The sequence below is a fragment of the Peromyscus californicus genome, unplaced genomic scaffold (genome assembly GCF_007827085.1).
Source record: "Peromyscus californicus insignis strain IS unplaced genomic scaffold, ASM782708v3 Scaffold_10__1_contigs__length_136768540, whole genome shotgun sequence".
NCBI lineage: Eukaryota > Metazoa > Chordata > Mammalia > Rodentia > Cricetidae > Peromyscus > Peromyscus californicus.
The window spans coordinates 89,555,184-89,575,397 of record NW_026294391.1 but is presented as its reverse complement, the minus strand read 5'-3'; the positions used below and the strand labels follow the sequence as shown (position 1 = coordinate 89,575,397).

Genomic DNA, 20,214 nt, shown 5'->3' with positions numbered 1-20,214 from the left:
ACATCTTTGAAAGACTATTATTCTATTTGTCAGTCTGTTCTCTGAGGCTCCAAGATTTATTTCTCACATTCAGAAAGTAATGGCTCTATCCCATCCCAACATCATCAAAAGTTTCAGAGTCTAAAGTCTTAGCTAAATGTCATCAGCTCAAAAGTCCCATATTTCATATCTAAATCACATTTTTCTGAGTCTGGTGTACATGGGGATAATATTCTTCTCTATCTGTGGCACACACACATACACACACACACACACACACACACACACACACACACACACCTTTACTGCTGAAATATAATAGCAGAAGATGTACAGGATACCAATTATCTAAAAGTTCTATGTCCAGTGAGTTTAAACTGAGAAGAAAAAAAGAGTTACAGGTACCAAGCAATTTCATAAGTCCAGCTAGGCAAATACCAATAAATACCAAAGACCAGCCATGATTTTCTTGGGCTTACAACACTGCCTCCCTACCACTGAAGCTCTGCCTTCTGGGCTATGGTTCAACTCTCTAAATTATCTGTTCATGAAAACTAACACACACACACACACACACACACACACATATATATATATATATATATATATATATATATATATATATATACATATATATGTATGTATATATATATTTGTTTTTTTGAGACAGGGTTTCTCTGTGTAGCTTTGCGCCTTTCCTGGATCTTACTCTGTACACCAGGCTGGCCTCGAACTCACAGAGATCTGCCTGGTTCTGCCTCCCGAGTGCTGGGATTAAAGGCGTGCACCACCACCGCCCGGCAAGACTAGTATATTTTTACAGCAGAGTAGTTTCATCAATTTTATCTTCACTAGGGTCTTTTTAGTTATTTATTTTTATGATGATAATATAATTGCATCATTTTCCCCTTCCCTTTCCTCTCTCAAAATCCTCCCATATACCCCTCCTTGCTCTCTTTCAAATTCATGGCTTCTTTTTTTTTCAGTAGTCATTGTGATATACACATGTGTATGCATGTATACATAAATAGTCCTAATTACAGCTTCCTCAATCTGTATAATATTGACAATACTTATACATTTTTTAAAGGTCAGTAGGATTCTTTCTTTATATATCCCCTCCCCCCATTAATCGGAGCTGGAAGTGTTTGTGCTCCTGACATTTCCAAACCTTGTAGGTCTTCCATGGATGTGATGATTATTCATTCCGTTTAACAAGAGGCTCTTGACTGATCTTCCCTAGACAATCTTATTTCTCTTCTTGGCCTCAACTGAGATGGTTGTGAAGGTCTATGAGCCACATCCTTAGTATTCCCAAAGAGCCTTATATGTGACTGAATATTTTGACGTTTTGATCTGACTGAGATACTAGCTAATGATTGTCCAACCCTACTCTTCATTCAGAGAGCTCAGAGTCCTAGCAATGAATCTGTACATTTTAATATCTTTTGTGGTTTTGACTGACTGAGAATATTCCAGATTGTCAAATTCTGGTTCCTTTTCCATTATCAGTTCTTTTCATTTATTTTTTCTTTCATGCATTTTACACGATCATCCAGAGGACACAGCTTCAGCAGTTTATCTGGAGAGCTCCTCGGCCAAATGTACAAATTCATCGTTTACAAGCTGTGCTTTCCATGGATCTACAGGACATGTTTCTGCTAAGCTTTCTGGGACTATGTAGTTAGGGTTATATTTCAGATTTTCCAGTAACGTGTTGGCTCATTTCCCCTGATCCTTGATTAGTAGTGTCTTTAACATCTGTATTTCTAACTCTGCTTACTGTGATTTAGGCATTCTTTAAGGCAATCTTTAGCTTCTTCTCTACCATGATTCTCCACTTCCTTCTGAGCCCTCCCCAGTTTAGTTAACATCCATGTATCTGTTCACAGTCTGCGCAGTGCAGTTTAGACTCTGGCATGTTTCTCAAGCCTTTGCCAGATTTCTTTCTTTTCCTTTTATTCTGTTTTTAGACAGGGTCTTGTGTAGCCTCAAGATCACTGTACAGCCAAAGCCGACTTGAACTCCTGATCCCCTGAAATGTCCCAGGTTGCCAAATTTCATTTCCAAATCAGCTTTCTCATTTTGATCCCCTGAAATGTCCCAGGTTGCCAAATTTCATTTCCAAATCAACTTTCTCATTTTGAGAGTATTTTTTATAGTAGTACTCAGTTTATAGGCACCACAATCTGCCATATTATTTTATATTGAATTTTTAAAAAATATTTATTTGTGTGTATGTACGCACACGTGTGAGCATATGCAGGCTCAGGACATGAAGCTTGATGATAAGCCTTACCCACTGAACCATCTTGGGTGACCTGTATTCTTTTTGTCACATTATATTGCATCATGTATTTGTGAATTTGGGTTGAATCCATTTATATTTAAAGTAATCATTGGTAAGGGAAGATTTCTGTCATTTGGCAATATGTTTTATAGCCTCTCATTTCCTACATTGCTGTGTTTTATGTTTAGGTGATGTTTTATAGTAGAATGTTTCAATTATTTTCTTGTTTCCTTTTATATACATTATCTAGCTATTTTCCATGTGGCTATCACAGAGACTACGTTTAAGATGCCTCAGTCTCTCTTTTCAAATTAGACCTCTACAGTGCCTATCGTGGACCACTGGTGGTGCCTCCCACATCCTTCAGGCTTTGTTTCTATCTCTTCAATTTTCTCTCTTATTGTTCCTCAATTTCAGTAATTTCTTTAAGTTCCCAGATCCTTCTGTCTGTCCTGCCTTTGAATCCATCAAGTGAATTGTCTGTTTTAGCTATTCTACTCAGTTCTACATTTTATTTCAGTTCTTTTTTTTTTCTTCAGGTTTTCTGTCTCCTTATTGCCATTTCCATTTTGTTCAAAAACTCTTTGAACTTGACTTCCCTCACCCCTTCCTTGGGTTTTTTGAGCATCTTTAACCCAGCACTTTTTCTGAGACAGTTTCTTTGGATTTCATTTTTCTTTGATCATACCATATTTTCGTGTTTCTTTGTAGGCACTGTGATTTTTTATAATACAATAATTCTGGAAATGAGATTTGCCCCTTTCACAGGATTTGCTGTGTTGTTTTTGTTTATTTGATGTCAGTGGTGTGGTTTGCTGTAAGCTGTCTCTGTACCAGGACCAGGTAGTATGTAAACTTAAGTTTTCTCACTTGTTTTCTGAACCTGTATTTTCCTTTGGAAATTCATAGTGACTTTCTAATTTTCTATATGTGCATATATGTGTGGTTGTGTGTATATATATATGTATGCATATGCTTATGTATTTATGTACGTGTTCATGCTTTCAAATATCTTCGTTTTTAACATCTGGCTCCCTAAACAGAAAAAATACGAAGAGGTGAAAATAAAGTTCCATCACTTTAAATGTCCTGGACATCATTTCAGCTAGAGGAGAAAATTGTAATCATGGAGAATATAACAGAAAAAGCCCCTTGCTCGTTCTGTGATCAAAAATAGTAGCAATGAGAAGGATGGTAACCTTTTTTTCTATCATGGTTCTTATAAGTGGCTTGTGGAACACCTGCATGACTCTCTGTCATGGCACTAGAGGTGGAGAATGCACAGTTATTACTCTGCTAAGAACAGAAATGGACCAACATTAACCACAATTTGCCATCTAAGTGTTCTGAAATACTGATCGTTAAATATTAACTGGATTAGATTCAGGCTCCTATAGCAGCTGTGCAGTAAAATGTCAAAGGAGCATTTTCCTTATTAGTCCTGTTTCTCTGTGACTAATCAGGCAGGTTCTGCCGGTGCAGTTGTTACCTAGGCAAGGAGACCGATTCCACTTGTCTCCTACGTATCCTTCCAGGAGCCCATCAAATTGTCTTTATCAAGTAGACCTTGAAGAGGGAACAGAGCATATAGCTCTCTGTATGGCTGGAGGGAAGGCTATTAACAGAGAGGTGGGAGCCCTGGTAGTAGGAGAGGGATGGGTTAATACAGGAACTTGTCTATGATTATTTTAATCTCGTGTATATAGTGAAAATTTAATTTAAAATGAGTAAGGTGGCAGTAAGGAAAAGGTATGCTGAAGAAGAAATCTGCAAAAACGCCCAATAATGATCCCGAGGGTGAAGAGAGGTTTAAAATCTCTCGAGTTTATAGTGGTCCAGGTATGTGTACATTTGCATTAAACTGCAATCCTGGGGGATAAAATTTAATAGGAATTATTCATTAGACAAGAACGCTAACTCAGATTACACTTCTAATAGCAGTGTTGTAGAAAAATGTTGAAGAGAGATTTTCCATGTTAGTGCTGTGCAACTATGATTAGGGTTTGGATGCAGAGGAACTCGAAAGATAGATGAAGCTAATATTTGATTGATTTTTTGATAAGGTTTTATGTATGAGCCTCTAATTTTCCTATTTGATTCTGAATGATGTTCCTATTATCATCTGAAAATTTAATAATTCATCAGTATTTATCTCTGTCCTCATTCTATCATAGTCTCTAATGACAACAACATACTCACTCCATGATTCTATAAGCCTTAAAAAGAATCTAGACCATTCTACTTTTTTGGATCTTACAACCATTTTAACTTCACAGCCAAAGTGACTATCTATCGTTATGATATTAACATTATGGTACGTTTTTTTCTGTTACAGTTTTCATTATGGTTTTATTATAGGATTTTCCAAAGGCAGTAGATGCCTATGTTAGTTTTTTAAGTTGTAGGTATGCAAAATTATGCTGACTGTTCTAAATTGCTGGATTCTGTTCAACAGGAGCTTCTGAGAGATAAAAATTATTCAAGTGCTGAACCTTGACATACTCTTTGCATTTTCTTTCAGGTTGACAATGAGTGCTCTTGCCCAGAAACTCAATGCTTATTGGAAGGAAAAAACATCTCAAGAGAATTTTGAGAACTTACCTATATCCAGGCTAGTACCATAAGTAATAAAATGTAGAATATGGAAACATTAAGGGTAATGTCCTTCCATCAAATGGAAGAAACAAGGATAAACTAATGTTTTTCACATCAGGAAGGTTAGTTATCTAGCAATAAGAAAGCACAGGTACTAATTACATCATTTTACCTCTTTATTCTGTTTTAAGACTTACGTGGTTTGGGTCATAAATGTGAGGGATTTAATGCTGGCAGTTTAGGAGAGACTAATATAGTGGGCATTTAAATCAAACACTCCTCAGTGGAAAGTCTCGACCTGCTTCTTGATAGTTGTGTGCACTTTGGTAAGTGAGTCACTTTGCTTTTTTGTATTGAATTAGGCTCTATGATTTTAGAGCAGTACATGGCACAGAGTATGTGTTCAGAGTTAACGAACTTGCTTCCTCTTCATCCTTGCTAAATTTTATTGGGACTGAGCTGATATTTTAGAGCAGAAATAGAGAACGAAACAGAAAAAAGTAGAGGTAGGTGAGGAGAAAGAGATCAGGACAGAAGGCAGGCTGCATAACAGCATACACACAGTTAGTTATAACATCACCAAGCTAAATATTAAAGTGTTAGAGATTACACTGCCCCTCTCATATGAGGGGAGGCTTCTACTTTTTTAAATAGAAACTACTAGATCAATGTATGGTACAAAATTTTGTTTCAAATGCAATCTGAATGCTGTGTGTATGTTTCTACATTATTCTAAATATCTCAGCTCATATCAGTTCTCCATTTTTGCCAAAAATTTGAATTAAGATGAGATGCCATTTTGCCTTTCAAATTAGCAATAATTAATATAGTACAACAGATGTTCATATATTGCTAGTACATGTAAGATTTAGCAGCAGAATTTTTCCTTTTTAAAATTATTATTATTATATTTATTTATTTTACATCCAGACAGCAGTTTCCCCTCCCTCCTCTCCTGCCACCTCCCCTTCGCCCCCCACCTCAATCCACTCCTGTTTCTGTTCAGAAAGGTGCAGGCCTCCCATGGGTATCCACAAAGCATAGCATATCAAGTTGCAGTTAGACTAAGCACCTCCCCTTGTATTAAATTAAGACTGGGCAAGGCAATCAGTATGAGGAGTAGGTTTCCAAGAGCCAGCCAAAGCATTAGGGACAGCCCCTGCTCTCATTGTTAGGAGTCCCAAAAGTAGACCAAGCTATGCAACTGTCACATATATGTAGAGGGCCTAGGTCAGGCCCATGCAGGCTCCCTGGTTGTTGACTCTGTGAGTTCCTATGAGCCAGGTTAGTTGTTTTTGTGGGTTTTCTTGTGATGTCCTTGACCCCTCTGGCTCCTATAATCCTTCCTCCCTCCCTCTCTTCAGGATTCACAAGCTTGGCCTAATGTTTGGCTGTGGGTCTTTGCATGTTTCCATCAGTTACTGGATGAGGGCTCTCTGATGACGATTGGGCTAGTCATCAATCTGATTACAGAAGAAGGCCAGTTCAGGCTGTGTATCCACTATTGCTAGGAGTCTTAGCTGGGGTCATCCTTGTAGATTCCTGGGAGTTTTCTTGCACCAGGTTTCTACCTGACCCTGAAATGCGCCCCCTTTTCCAGTCATCTCTCTCAGCACTCTCCCTCATCCACACCCAAACCAAATCCCTCAAGTTCCCATCCCCACCTGCCCCCAGCTCACCCAGGAGATCTCTCCTATTTCCCCTTCTCAGAGAGATCCATGTGTCCCCACTTGGGCCCTCCTTGTTACCTAGCCTCTCTGGGTCTGTGGATTGTATCATGGTTTTCCTTTATTTTACAGCTAATATCCACTTATGAGTTAGTACATACCAGGATGATTTTTTTTAATTCCATCCATTTGCCTTCAAATTTCCTGATGTTGTTTTCAACAGCTGAGTAATACGCCATTGTAAAAATGTACCGCATTTTCTTTATCCATTCCTCTGTTGAGGGGCATCTAGGTTGTCTATAGGTTCTGGCTATTCGAATAAAGCTGCTATGAATATAGTTGAGCAAGTGTCCCTGTGGCACGATTGAACATCCTTTGGGTATATGCCCAGGAGTGGTATAGCTGGATCTTGAGCTAGATCGATTCCCAGTTTTCTGAGAAACTGCCTTATTGATTTACAAAGTGGCTGTACAAGTTTACACTCCCACCAGGAGTGGAGGAGTGTTCCCTTACTCTACATTCTCTCCAGCATAAGCTGTCATTTGTGTTTTTGATCTTTGCCATTGTGATGGGTATAACATGGAATCTCAAAGTAGTTTTGATTTGCATTTCCCTAATGGCTAAGGATGTTGAACATTTCCTTAAGTGTTTCTCTAGCAGCAGAATTTTAATAATAGAGATTAGTTATTGAGTATTTACTTAAATTCCAGAATTGTTCTTAGTTCCTTTCATGTAATAATTTAACAACCCACAAAACTCTCAGGATACAGCTATTTTCACTTTGCAGATATAAAGCTTAGTACACAAAGAACGTATATCCTTTACACAGGAGTAGACAAGTAGAACACAGTAGAGCTAAGGTTCAAATTAAGCAACCAGGTCCCTGAAGCCACACTCTTCTGGAGGGATATAACAAGGGCGATATAGTATAGCTCCTTTAATTTCCTATTTTCTACAAACAGAAGCTCTAAAGCCCTTCTCTCTGCCTGGGTTGAAGGATCCACCATGGTCTGTTTGTAGCTGCTGCCTCTTAGTGTTCTTGTCCTCACGAATAATACAGGCATCTTTCTGCAAGACATTCTTCTGTGCAAATACATCAAAAACCAAAGCTACCACGACCTTTCCTCTTCTCTTCCACTTATTCTGAAACTGCTTTCTAAGGGCTCTGGCTCTGTAGCGGGGTGGAAATAGCAGACAGCAGAGGTCAGGCCTGACCTTAGAGCTTCAAGGTTGCAAGTGTAGAGCAAGTTACAGCAACGGGGAGTTTGAGAAACAAAGGGGAAAAAAGAAACGGGGAGTTCCAGCAACAGCAAAAGTTTGAGAAAGCGTGACTGAAAGGATTTTTTAAAAAGAGGACATTGCATTTGAGTGGCACAAGTACCTTTCATTTCCATCTTTGTATATTTCTCTTTTTTCTAGTTTTCCATAATGGGATGGTGTTACTTTTATAACTAGAAATAAAAAAGCCGGATTTAAAACAATGAAAAATTACTGAAAGAAGTCATAAAAGAACCATACCACTTTATTGAATAGTCCAGTAGAAGAACAGTAAAATACAGCATAACACAAAACTCACCCTGGTGGTAAACTGGGCCAGAGGTGCCTCTCTCATTCCTGTGTCTTTTCATCAGCCTTTGTTCTCTCCAGTACAACTTTTCACTACTCCTTTCTACAGGAAAATGAATTCACTTTCATCTACAGTGATTGGGTTACACACTTCTGGAATTGATGAGGGTGGATATGCATTTGAAGAGTTCAACTATGGATGAGTTTATCTTAATAATTTCAACCAATTGTTGGAGCCATCATTTATAGTTAGGAAGTTTAATCACATTATATTGCCTTTTATGATGGATGTTGGGAATATCAACATAGTAATGTGATTGCAGCATTATAAATACATGGTTTGGACGTGATGCTGGAGCTCAAACTTGGAGCCTTGTGTGTGCTTGGCAAAGCTGTTCGCTGAACTACATCCCTAAACCCAAAGAACTGTTTTTGAAAGGAAAAAGAGAAATCAGAAGTGTGCAGGGAAGTGGGGGACAGATTTTGATGACAGTGAGAGAAATCAGAAGTGTTCAGGGAAGTGGAGGAGAGATTTTGATGACAGTGCTTCTGTGCCTCCTATAAATACATTTAAAATTTGTTCAGTGATTGGATAAGGAAATATAACAATTTGATGGGTTTTATTTCTTTATAGCAATGTGTGATACACATACTTTTCTCAAGTTAATAAATCTCAGCGGTAAAATTATCCCATTATTTTCTCAAAAAAGGATTCCAGAATAAATATTATTAACCTCTAGAGATAATGGCAGATTAATATGTTTTATATCCACATCTGGAATAGTTATCTATGTTGCTCAAAATATACACATTTCAGACATTGAGAATGTAAGATTTCTAGCCTATTTTCCACATAAATTTCTTGTTTTCATTTTTAGGACATACCTTTTCAGTGTAGGAGAAAGCACAGAGCTAGGATCTATACAATAACATTTCTGGTTTTCCTCACCCAGGAAGATTCCTGACCAGACATGGGTACAGTGTGATGAATGCCTGAAGTGGAGGAAACTTCCTGGAAAGGTGGATCCATCCACATTACCTGCAAGATGGTTTTGTTACTATAATCCCCATCCAAAATACAGGTCAGGTCCTAGGACTCATTATTCTTTCCCTAACTCCTCATCTGTCCTCCTATTTCACAGAACCACTTCAGATCAGGTTTACCTTCTGTAGCCTGGTATTCAGGCCCCTTACTCACTGGCCCCATCTTAACCAGCATCTAACCTTATTTTCACTGTACTTGACCACAGCCCTTCAAGGCACCGCTCCCTACATACTTCATGCTTAGTCTCTCCTCTGTGACTTTGCTAATGTCGTCTCTTTTGATTGAAGTGACTTTCTGTATTCCATGCTCCTATTCAAATCATAGCAGTCTCAGGAGCTGAACTCTTTGGTAACAACTTTTCCTCTCGATAGCAATTTTCAATGATTTTACTCTGACCCCCTGCAGCATTTAATTCTTGACTTTTGTTCATATGCCATTTTTTATTTGGGGGCATTTTTTTGTGGTGTTCAGTTTGTTTAATTCCACAAGAGCTTTGAAATTCTTTAAGACTGAGTCCCTTACATTCCACACGGAGTCAATAGCTTTCCTATGTCTCCTCTGTAGACTCAACGTCAATAGGATCTGTCTCACATTCACTACTGTTTGTTGGCTTGCTTGTGTTCTAATGTGCCATATGTTCCTTATAGTGCCAACATCTAAACAGTGCCTGACATTACTCAGTAGTTACGTTATGTTCCTAGTAAGTCAGTCTGCTTCAATCCAGCTGGGATCTTTTACATATTCTTCCTTTTGCCGACCACATGCTGGGAAAAGAAGGTAATCCAACAGAGTACGCTTTTTAGAGAAAATGTCCAGAGTGGAAGAAAAGACATGAATGAAGGCTAGGTCTGTAATTTGTAAGCGTCCCTCATAGTCTCCACATGTGCCTAAGCACCTTTCTATGGAAAGGAAATGAGACTGTGTGGTCAGGTTATGAAATTGACTAGTAGAAGTTTCTTTGTTAATGTTTTCCTCTTTTGAATATGTTATCTTTTATCTGTTCACACTTAGGCCAGGAGAGAACCTTCTAAGTCACTTTACTCCCTTGCAAAATGAATATAATGCAATTTCCAATTGATACTCATTTTTGTTTGTCATTTTCTTAGGATTACTTTTGGCCACCGAATAAATTTGTTTGTGCTTTTGGTTTCTTCTCCCGAGATTCCCTTCTCAGTGCTATACATATAGCTAGCTTTTGTAGTGTGAATGGGATCCAAACTGTATACTGTTACCCACTTGTTAAGCTGCTCTATCATTAAGCTGCCCTTAAGGGAAGTAGAGAGTAAAAGCTAGGACCATGCTTTGCTTCTGAAAGATGATTTCCTCTCTGCACTACAGGAGATGCTCTGTTCCAGAAGAACAAGAACGCATGGAAGACTTATACCTGAGCAAGGCTAAGCAACAGTTGAGTATATGTGAGATGATGCTCTACATCCCAGAGTGGAGGAACCGCTCTCCCTGGCATAAGACAAGGGATTTGAGAAGGGAGAGTTCTTTGGAGGGCTCTGTGCTTGCTCCTCCTAACTGTCACATAATCCAGAATACATCAACTTGTCGTTGTCTCCTCCTTCATTCTCCTCCCTGCTCCTCATACACATACACACACCATCACACACACACACACACACACACACACACACACACACACACACACACACGCACACACACGCACGCACGCACACAAGCACGCACACACGCACACACACACCATCACACACACGCACACACCATCACACACACACCATCACACACCATCACACACACGCACACACCATCACACACACGCACACACACACACACAGATGCCATCACACGCATGCGCACACACACATCATCACACACACACAGAGAGAATGAGAATTTGAAATCTCTCCAGTAGCATAATTCAGGAATATAGCCCTAGTTTCTCAGTGAACTTCATGAGTGAACTAAATAGCACGTAATTTTGAGACAGTGTCAGTACATAGCATAGACAGACCTGTAACTCACTCTGTAGACCAGGCTTGCTTTGAGCTTGCAACCCTCCTACATTGGCCTCCAGAATCTAAATAGCACTTTTTATCTTCTAGAGATGAAACTGTTGAGAAGAAGCAGCAGCCTGTGGAAGGTGACAAGCACCAGGTGAGAGACAGGTCCATCTCTTCCTCTTCTCACACCATTTTCCTCCACACAGGATTTAGGTTGAAGGACACTGCGTAGCATTGCTGAGGGTTTCTTCTCATGCTCTTTTCTCTGGATTGGATCTTTGGAGTTGGTGTTGATCTTCTGTTGTTGACGTTCAGATCACTCAACAGAAGAGTCATGTCATTTATTTTCCAGATTTGGACTCGTACTGATTCTGGGCAGTGGGAATGACACATTTGGTATCACATAACACTTGTGTGCCATCTTCATAAGCTGCTCCTCTTGAGTGTCTGGTTTTCCTGTCTCCTTTCTTTTGGGATTCAGGGATCATTTCTTCCTCTTTTCTCTTGGGAAGAAGGGTTGGTTCTTTGTGCCTCCCCGCGCCCCCCCTCATCCCTGCTTTCAGGCTGGCTGGCTTTATAAAGACTCTGCTGTTTTGAATTTTCAGGAGCACTGTCTCTCGGACATGGTTGCCCAGCTCCGGACGCTGAAGGGTGCAATAAGGTTGGCCGTCCTTTCAGGGACACTCCTTTCCTGACAGCCACCATAGCACCCATCTATCTCTCCCACCCCTCCTTGCCTTTCTGCATGATTTCCCTCTTGACCCTATTTCCCAGAGATCTGCTAGTCGCATGTTAGATTCACTTCCTTCCCCAGTCGGGCAGGTCAGACTAGTGAGGAGAGAGGCAGTTGACTACTAACGCTTCTTCACGTACCCTGCTCAAACTGAGGCTTACGAGCAACCATGTTTCATGTCCTATGTCTATACTGAGATTGGGATTTCCAGGACTGCCCTGTCCTCATTCAGTTTGCCTTCCCTTTATTCTTTGACCCTGATTATTCCTATTTTCTTTATATGCTGGCTCCTACCAGATCCCAGGTGCATGTCTCTGTTGTGTGCACTGTGAACATGTGGTAGCCTCTGGCATGTGTCTCTCCTAAACCAGCAGATACTTGCTGCAATGCTTTTCCTTTCCACCCATATTTTCAACACAGAGCTCGAAAGGATGAAAGCCCAGCCTTCACCTGTGTCGCAAGAGCACAGTAGACGGCGACTGGGGCCTGGGTTTGTGTTGTGGGTGGGCTAGGTCAAGTAACCAATACAAGAGTTGGGAGCAGTCTGGTGGTGTCTAGCTGATAAGGTTAGTGACTGACTGTGTTTGGGTTCAGTGTTCCAGTGTACATTACGGTGCACTGTTTGTTCTGTTTAGGAAACAGCTTATTTTTATTTGGTCAAGCATTCTTTCCTAGCATCAGAAGAATTGACACAGCTTTTGGTATTTTGTTCAAACTTGGGATTTTTATGAACTATTTCTTTTTTTGCTAGGTCCTCAGCAATCCACTAAAGACTCCCACTACACAAGAGATGGGTGACCTAACTGACAAGACGATGGGCTGTGAGCGAATCAATAGCCCCAGGCTGCTTTCATCTGGTGGGGAAGAAAACAGATCACCTCTTCACCTTAAGTCTCTGGATTCCAGTGTTTTCCAGTTTTCCAGGTACCTAACACCATCATTTGTTTTCAATAATACGCCTCAGAATCTGTTTTCCTGTAGATTAACTTGATATATCATATACACTATCTACTATATATAATATATACATAATGTATGTGTGTGCATGCATTGGCTGACCTCACACTCACAAAGAGATCCACCTCCTTCTGCCTTCTTAGTGCTAATATTAAAAGTGTATACCACCATGCCAGGTAAGCTGTTTTTCTTAACACATGAAGTTCACTCATGAAAATACAGTTTGGGACTGATAGAACTGTGTCTTGCATGCACCCACTAGTTTTTCCTTCTTAGAAGTGCTGTCGAGCCTATATATTTTTGAAATGATCACTGTCTTGTGTTATCTACTGAAGTCTTCATATTAACTCTTTAAAAAGTATAAAGTGCTATATAGAATGTATGTATATATATATGAAAGTATATATATTTGAAAAGTATAAGGTAATGCTATATAGAAAATTGTCTCTATACTTAAATTTATGACTGTTAAAGTTTACAGAGGATTCACAGTCCTATGATATGCTGACCCTGTGTAAAATTAACTAGTGTCTCTAATGATCATATGTTGTTTCCTACAAAAAATCCATCACTGAAAGTTTGTTCTTGTATAACGTGGTGGTACAAGTCTTTAATCCCAGCACCCAGGAGGCAGAGGCTCCTGTGTGTTTGTGACCAGCCTTGTCTACATAGTGAATTCCACACCAGCCAGGTTTACACAGTGAGATCCTGTCTGGAAAACAGTTTGTTCTCTGGCTTTACTCACTTCATTTTCTACTGTCTCATCAATGCTGTTAGTCCATAGAATAGGAAGAAGGATAACGATGTATTTCTTAGGTGTTAGGCATCTCTGAGGTACCAAAAGATACAAGAGCCCCCACATTGCCACTAGAAATGAAGACAGTACTCCTAATTGGCATACCTTTCAGTTCTCTTCTTCACTGTCCTCGTTCTTGTGGGGCAAGGAGTGAATTGCTCTCAAATAGTAGAAATGTCTACAGTCATCATTCATGTCTGTCTTACATAATAGTCATGGATTTCTCGTGCCCTTTTCTTAACACATCATAAGACAGAGGCCATACTATTTCATAAGGTCAGTTAACCTCTTCCCCGAGCCATGCAGGTTCTTTGCCTGTTTGTTTCTTCTTAGGTAAGTCTTTTGGCCTTATAAACAAAGACTTGTACAGGTTTGCGAGTCCCCTGTACTGTGACTGTTCCACAGTGAATCTGTGTAGATAATACAGGAACCTTTAGATCCCCTGAACAGCAGATGGCCTCAAGAGAAAGTAAACTTTTAGGAGTAAAACTACTGAAAGAAGTAAAGGCAATCTATAGGAAAGCATTGGAACACTGCCTTGCTTGGAATGTGATCAATACTCAGTAAGCAGTGATTAAATCCAAGTCGGATTGAAAGAGCAATTTAGAGAGTTGAATTTTGTAGCAAGGGGGTAAGAAACTATAGTCCACCCTGGTCTCTGTAGTTTGATCCTAACTCTGCCCTATTTCTGTCAGTAGTTTTTCCTCATCCATTGCAGGTTTGAAGGGGTGCACAGTAAATAAGTTTGTTTCTGAAGGACATGATGACTTCTCTTTTGTGGTCATCTGGCTACTTTTATGCCATTGTTTTCACATCCTTACACTTAAATGATCACTTTTCTTTTTTTGACTACATTTGTTTGGCAACTATAGTGGTTTAAGGCTGCTGCAGGGGGCTTACAAACGTTATTTGGGCTATTATATATTTTGTGAGTGCAGTACCACACTATATCCATTGGGGGGCATACCTCATCAGCTTTTGTTGGAGATTTTTTATGGGTCTTTGTGGAATACAAGGTTAAGACTGTAGAGGGCAAGTAAAGTGCTTTGAACATTTTTGTATAATTCTGATTTGTTGAGAGTAAAACTTTTTCAAGAGCTAAATGATACCCGATGCTGCTAATAACATATCTATGTAAGATTAGCAAATAATAATAATTACATTATTTAAGGCTGCACATATAGGAGCATTCAAGTTGGTTGTGGCACAGTAGCATTTCTAGCTACTTAGGAGACTAAGGCCAGAAGACCAGCAGAGTCGAGTGGTTGGAGACCAGCCTGGATAACATACCAAAATGCTGTCTCAATTTTTTTTTATTATTAGCAGGTTTTTCATTTGGAAATGGGAAATGGGGATGCTCACAGGTTTAATAAAATATAGAGTTTCTGATGAAAGAGTATTAATGAAGTAATAAGTTTAACCAAGAGTTACAAAAGCATTCCTTCATTATCAGAAACCTAAAATATAATAAGAGTCTTTGAGTTTTGTAGTCTTGCCCATTAACTATGCAAAATAAAGCCTAGTCTGTTCAGGAAACATTTAAGAAGTCATTCTGGGATAGGATAGAAGGGTCCTCCATGAAAGTCATTGGAAATGACTTTATGAGTCCTCCACATCTAACAAGGGGAGATTGGAATTACAATACAATGAAGAATAGATTCAGCTAGGATGTAAGCTGTTAGTCATAGCCTTTTATGGGAAAACAGCTTGTTTCTAAAAAGAAAGTAATTTACTTCTGTTCATTCATTCTACATAAATTTGGGTGTTCTGTGAAAAATAGTCTTTTACAGTAATAAGGGATCCAAGATGATGGAATAATCAGTGTTGTATGTAAATATCTCCAGTGCATACAAATTTCCTTACAAATGGTACAAACTAAGGTCTAAAATAGCCATAAGTGTTATCAGCAAAGGAAAGAATTAGTGATTGTAGTTTATTTATATATTTTGAATAAATTATGCCAAAAGCTGATGAGTTTGTATTTTAAAAGAATTTCTTAAAAGATGCTTCTGTTGCCTAGGAAAACTGGTTTCACTGGGAGGAGCAAGCCTCTGACTGCTTCATTTACCCCAGTTTTATATTGTAGAAGGTATATTATAGATAAACCTAAAAGGACTGGGTCTCTCTTTTCCCATCCAGCTTTATCTTCCCCAACTTGTAGGGTGGAGGCACTCACAAATATAGGATAGAATATTTTCTTTAATTTTGCCAAACAAATAGACTAGATATTGTAACTGTAACTCTTGCTTGTTAACTTTTCTATTTTATGTAATTTTACTATGTTAAAGTTAAAACCTTCTCCCAGGCTGCGGTGGTGCATGCCTTTAATCCCATCACTCAGGAGTCAGAGGCAGGCGGATCTCTGTGAGTTCAAGGCCAGCCTGGTCTACAGAGCGAGATCCAGGACAGATACCAAAACTACATGGAGAAACCCTGTCTTGAAAAAACAAACAAACAAACAAAAAAACAGTTAAAACCTTCCTTTTTGATTAGACAAAAAAGGGGAAGTGCTGTAGGATATCATTCTGTGTGTTGCAAATATGTGTTGCTCTGATTGGTTGATAAATAAAACACTGATTGGCCAGTAGCCAAACAGAAAGTATCGACAGGGCAAGCAGACGAGGAGAATTCTGGGAAGAGGAAGGGCTGAGTCAGGAGTCACCAGCCAGACACAGAGGAAGCAAGATGACAAGGCAGAACTGAGAAAAGGTACCAAGCCACATGGCTAAATTTAGATAAGAATTATGGGTTAATTTAAGTGTAAGAGCTAGTCAGTAATAAGCCTGAGCTAACGGCTGAGCAGTTATAACTAATATAAGCCTCTGAATGATTATCTTATAAGCAGCTGAGGGACTGTAGAGCCAGGCAGGGCTGGAGAAACCTTCCTACTACAAATATATTCAAAGACCTAAAGGAAACTATGGATAAAGCATTTAGGCAGGAATAGAGACAGTGTTTCATCAAGTACAAGATAGCAATAAAAGAACAGAGACTATTTTTAAAATAACCACATGGAAATTCTGTATGTAAAAAGTACAAGAACAGGCATGAAAATTACTCCAAAACGACTCAACAACATACATTAAGAGTAAGAAGAATACAAATTATGAAAATTAAAAAGTTCAATTATATATTATTCAATCAGAAGAACATAGACAAAAGTGAAAATGGAGAAAGCTTCAGAGAAACGTAAACTAACTATCCATAATATCACATGAAGAAGAGACGTAGAAAAGGTATTTTCAAATAATGGCTGAAAACTTTCCAGATTTGATGAATGGCATTAGCCTGGACACATAAGTGCAATAAACTCAAAATATATGTGTCTAGTCACATAATAAAGAAAATACTAAAAACCAGAGGCAGAGGGAAAAATCTCTAAAGCAGGGAGTAAAAGTGAATGGCCTTGTGCTAGCAGGTCTCATTAAGATTAACAGTTTCCCATAAAAATCCATGGAAATCAGAAGGTACTAGGATGCTACTGTGACTTAGATATGGTTTGGCCCCAGCAAAATTTGGGTTGACATTTAATTTCCAGTGTCCCAGTATTCATCAGACCATTAAGAGGTGTTAGCATTCTGAAGATTTCTCTCTTCTGCATGCTCTTCTGCTTTCTTCCATTAGTCAGGCTGCAGTGAGACTTTCTTCAGAAGCCAACTAAATCAGCCACCTGATTTTGACAGTATCCAGAGCTATGAACCAAAATAATTATAAGTTACCTAGTCTTGGGTATTCTGTTATAACAATATGAAACAGACTAAACAAAAAGGAAGTATTTAAAATACGAGAAAAAAGCCGGGCAGTGGTGGTGCACGCCTTTAATCCCAGCACTCGGGAAGCAGAGGCAGGCAGATCTCTGTGAGTTCGAGGCCAGCCTGGACTACAGAGTGAGTTCCAGGAAAGGCGCAAAGCTACACAGGGAAACCCTGTCTTGAAAAACCAATCAATCAATCAATAATAAAATACTAGAAAAAAACTGTCAACCAAAAACTTAATTCCAATAAAATTATCTTTAAGAGGTTAAATGTGATAAATTATTCTTTGGTGTATAAATTTATACATCAAAGCTATAGGAATGTACTGCTAGCAGACTTACCGTATAAGAAATACTAAATGATGTTTAGCAGGGAAAGGGCTGTCTTTCAGTAATTTATTATGAAATTAGATGGTAATTTGAATGCTAATAAAGATAATTGTGTAATGAATTATAAAACAATATAATATCACTCTTCAGTCTGTTGACCAATTTAAGGAATAATTACTTAAAACATTTATCTGTTTTTCAAGACAGGCTTTTCTCTGTGTAGCCCTGGCTGTCCTGGAACTCACATTGGATTTCCTTTAAAAGTCTAGATATATAAGCTACAGGAGACACTTTAGATTCAAATCTACAACTGAATCAAAAGTAAAGGACAGAAAATGGCATTCCATATAAACAGCAACTTAAGAAAGCTATTTCTAACAGTAGATAAAATATGTTTTAATGCAAATGTGGTGTTCTTATACCTGTAATCCTAGCACTCAGGAGGATGAGGCAGGAGAATCACTGTCACTTTGAGGTCAGCCTGGGCTACAAAGCAAGACAGTCTAAAGTTATGTGCATTAAAACAAAAATATTCTAGATATAAAAAGAGACATTTCATAATGAAAAAGTCCACTGGGAAGGCATAGTAAGATAAGCACTAAGGGCCGGGCAGTGGTGGTGCCAGGCAGTGGTGGTGCACGCCTTTAATCCCAGCACTCGGGAGGCACAGGCACGCGGATCTCTGTGAGTTCGAGGCCAGCCTGGGCTACAAAAGTGAGTTCCAAGAAAGGCGCAAAGCTGCATAGAGAAACCCTGTGTTGAAAAAGGAAAAAAAAATCACTAAGCCTAATCAAACAGAAGGAAAAAAATGACTAAAGTGGAAATGAAATGGAGCAAAACAATAGAGAAAGATCAGCAAGACCAAAATTTATGTTTTTAAAAGAACCACAAAATTTAAGAAAAAAGCAAAGCAATTATATTTATGATAACTTCAAAAATATTTATAATAAATTTAACAGACTTGGTGCAAATTATCTGTACACTAGAAAAGAAACAAAAAAATCAAAATATTGTTGGATTAAAGGCAACCTAAATGAATAGAAAGACATCTGTTTGTTACTTAAAAAAAAATTGCAGTAGTCTCAAACTGGTCTACAGATTCAGTATAATCTCTTCCAGAACAGCAGATGTCTCTGTTGCAGTAATCAACAGTGTCATCCTAAAATTCACATGGAAATGCTAGAAACATAGAATCAATCCAACAATCTTGAAAGAGAAGGAAGTTGGAGTCTCACTCACCTTTAATAATCCACAGTAGTCAAGACAGTGTGGTAGTGGTAAAAGATTAGACACACACATCAATGGAAAAGAAAATAAAAACATACCCTTACATTTATGCTTGATAGATTGGAATGCAACAAAATGAAGGTGAATCCCTACCCTGTACTATACACATTTAACTCAAAATGGCTTCAGATCTAAGTGTAACAGCTAAGTGTAAAACCTTTAAAGTAAAGGAGTAAGGTTTTATAACCCTGAAGTAGACTATAGTTTCTTGGATATAACACCAAAACGAGAAGGAATGATGAGAAATAGTTCAGTTGATAGGTGTAAAAATTAAAAGATTTGAGAAGCTGCAGAGGTGGCTCAGTGATTAAGAGCATTTGCTGCTCTTCCAAAGAACCCAAGTTCAGGTCCCGGCACCCACAACCACCTACAACTCCAGTTCCTGTAGATCTGAAACCCTCTTGTGGCCTTTGCAGGTACTAGGCACACACACAGTGCATGTACATACATAGATGCAGGCAAATAATCATACATGAGTAAAAATAAATAATAGATCTTTAAAAACAAAATGAGCCAGACAATGGTGGTGCACACCTTTAATCCCAGCACTTGGAAGGCAGAGGCAGGTGGATCTCTATGAGTTCGAGGCCAGCCTGCTCTACAAAGTGATTTCCAGTACAGCCAAGGCTGTTGTTACACAAAGAAACACTGTCTCAAAAACAAACAAACAAGCAAAAGAGCTGCAAAGAACCTTGACAATAAGGTAATGAGAGACTGAGGCAGAAGAATTGGAATTTCAAGGCTAGCTTGAGTTGTAGTGAAACCCTGTCTTCAAAAATAATAGCAGCAGCAACAACAACCAGGAAAGTAAAATCAACTCCCCATAGAATTGAGAAAAAGCACTTTTGAAAAATTGTATGTGATGAAGAGTTGGAACCTATTACAACTCACTAACAAAACAGCTTAATGGGGCAGCAAAGATCCACAGATGACTAATAAGCAAATGAAAGGAAGCCTAGTATCAGTAACCATCAAGGCTATGCAAATCAAAATCAAAATGAGCTTTTACTGCACTACCACTAAGATGGCTATCTCCAAAAGGTAGATAACACATGTTGGTGATGATATGGCACAAGCACAACCCTCATGTATTGATATAAATGCAAAATACTGCAGTTGCTTCAGTGGAAGAGTCTGGAAGTGCTACAGATTGTTCAAATAGTTTATGAGCCAGTAATTCCACTTCAAAATATATATTCTAGAAAAGTGAAAATGTGTCTTCATACACATGTTCCTAGCAGCATTGTT

The 20,214-nt window shown here is 38.7% G+C and overlaps 1 protein-coding gene across 2 annotated transcripts in view; it reads left to right on the top strand.

Moving 5' to 3' along the window:
* Positions 1 to 20,214, top strand: part of Morc4 (MORC family CW-type zinc finger 4) — a 59,105-nt gene that overhangs the window by 27,331 nt on the left and 11,560 nt on the right. For both annotated transcript variants that reach the window (XM_052736651.1, XM_052736644.1), the window contains 5 exons: positions 4,791 to 4,880; positions 9,051 to 9,179; positions 10,481 to 10,546; positions 11,212 to 11,263; positions 12,594 to 12,766. In XM_052736651.1, coding sequence (XP_052592611.1) covers positions 4,791 to 4,880; positions 9,051 to 9,179; positions 10,481 to 10,546; positions 11,212 to 11,263; positions 12,594 to 12,766 — 510 coding nt within the window. The remainder of the gene's footprint in view (positions 1 to 4,790; positions 4,881 to 9,050; positions 9,180 to 10,480; positions 10,547 to 11,211; positions 11,264 to 12,593; positions 12,767 to 20,214) is intronic.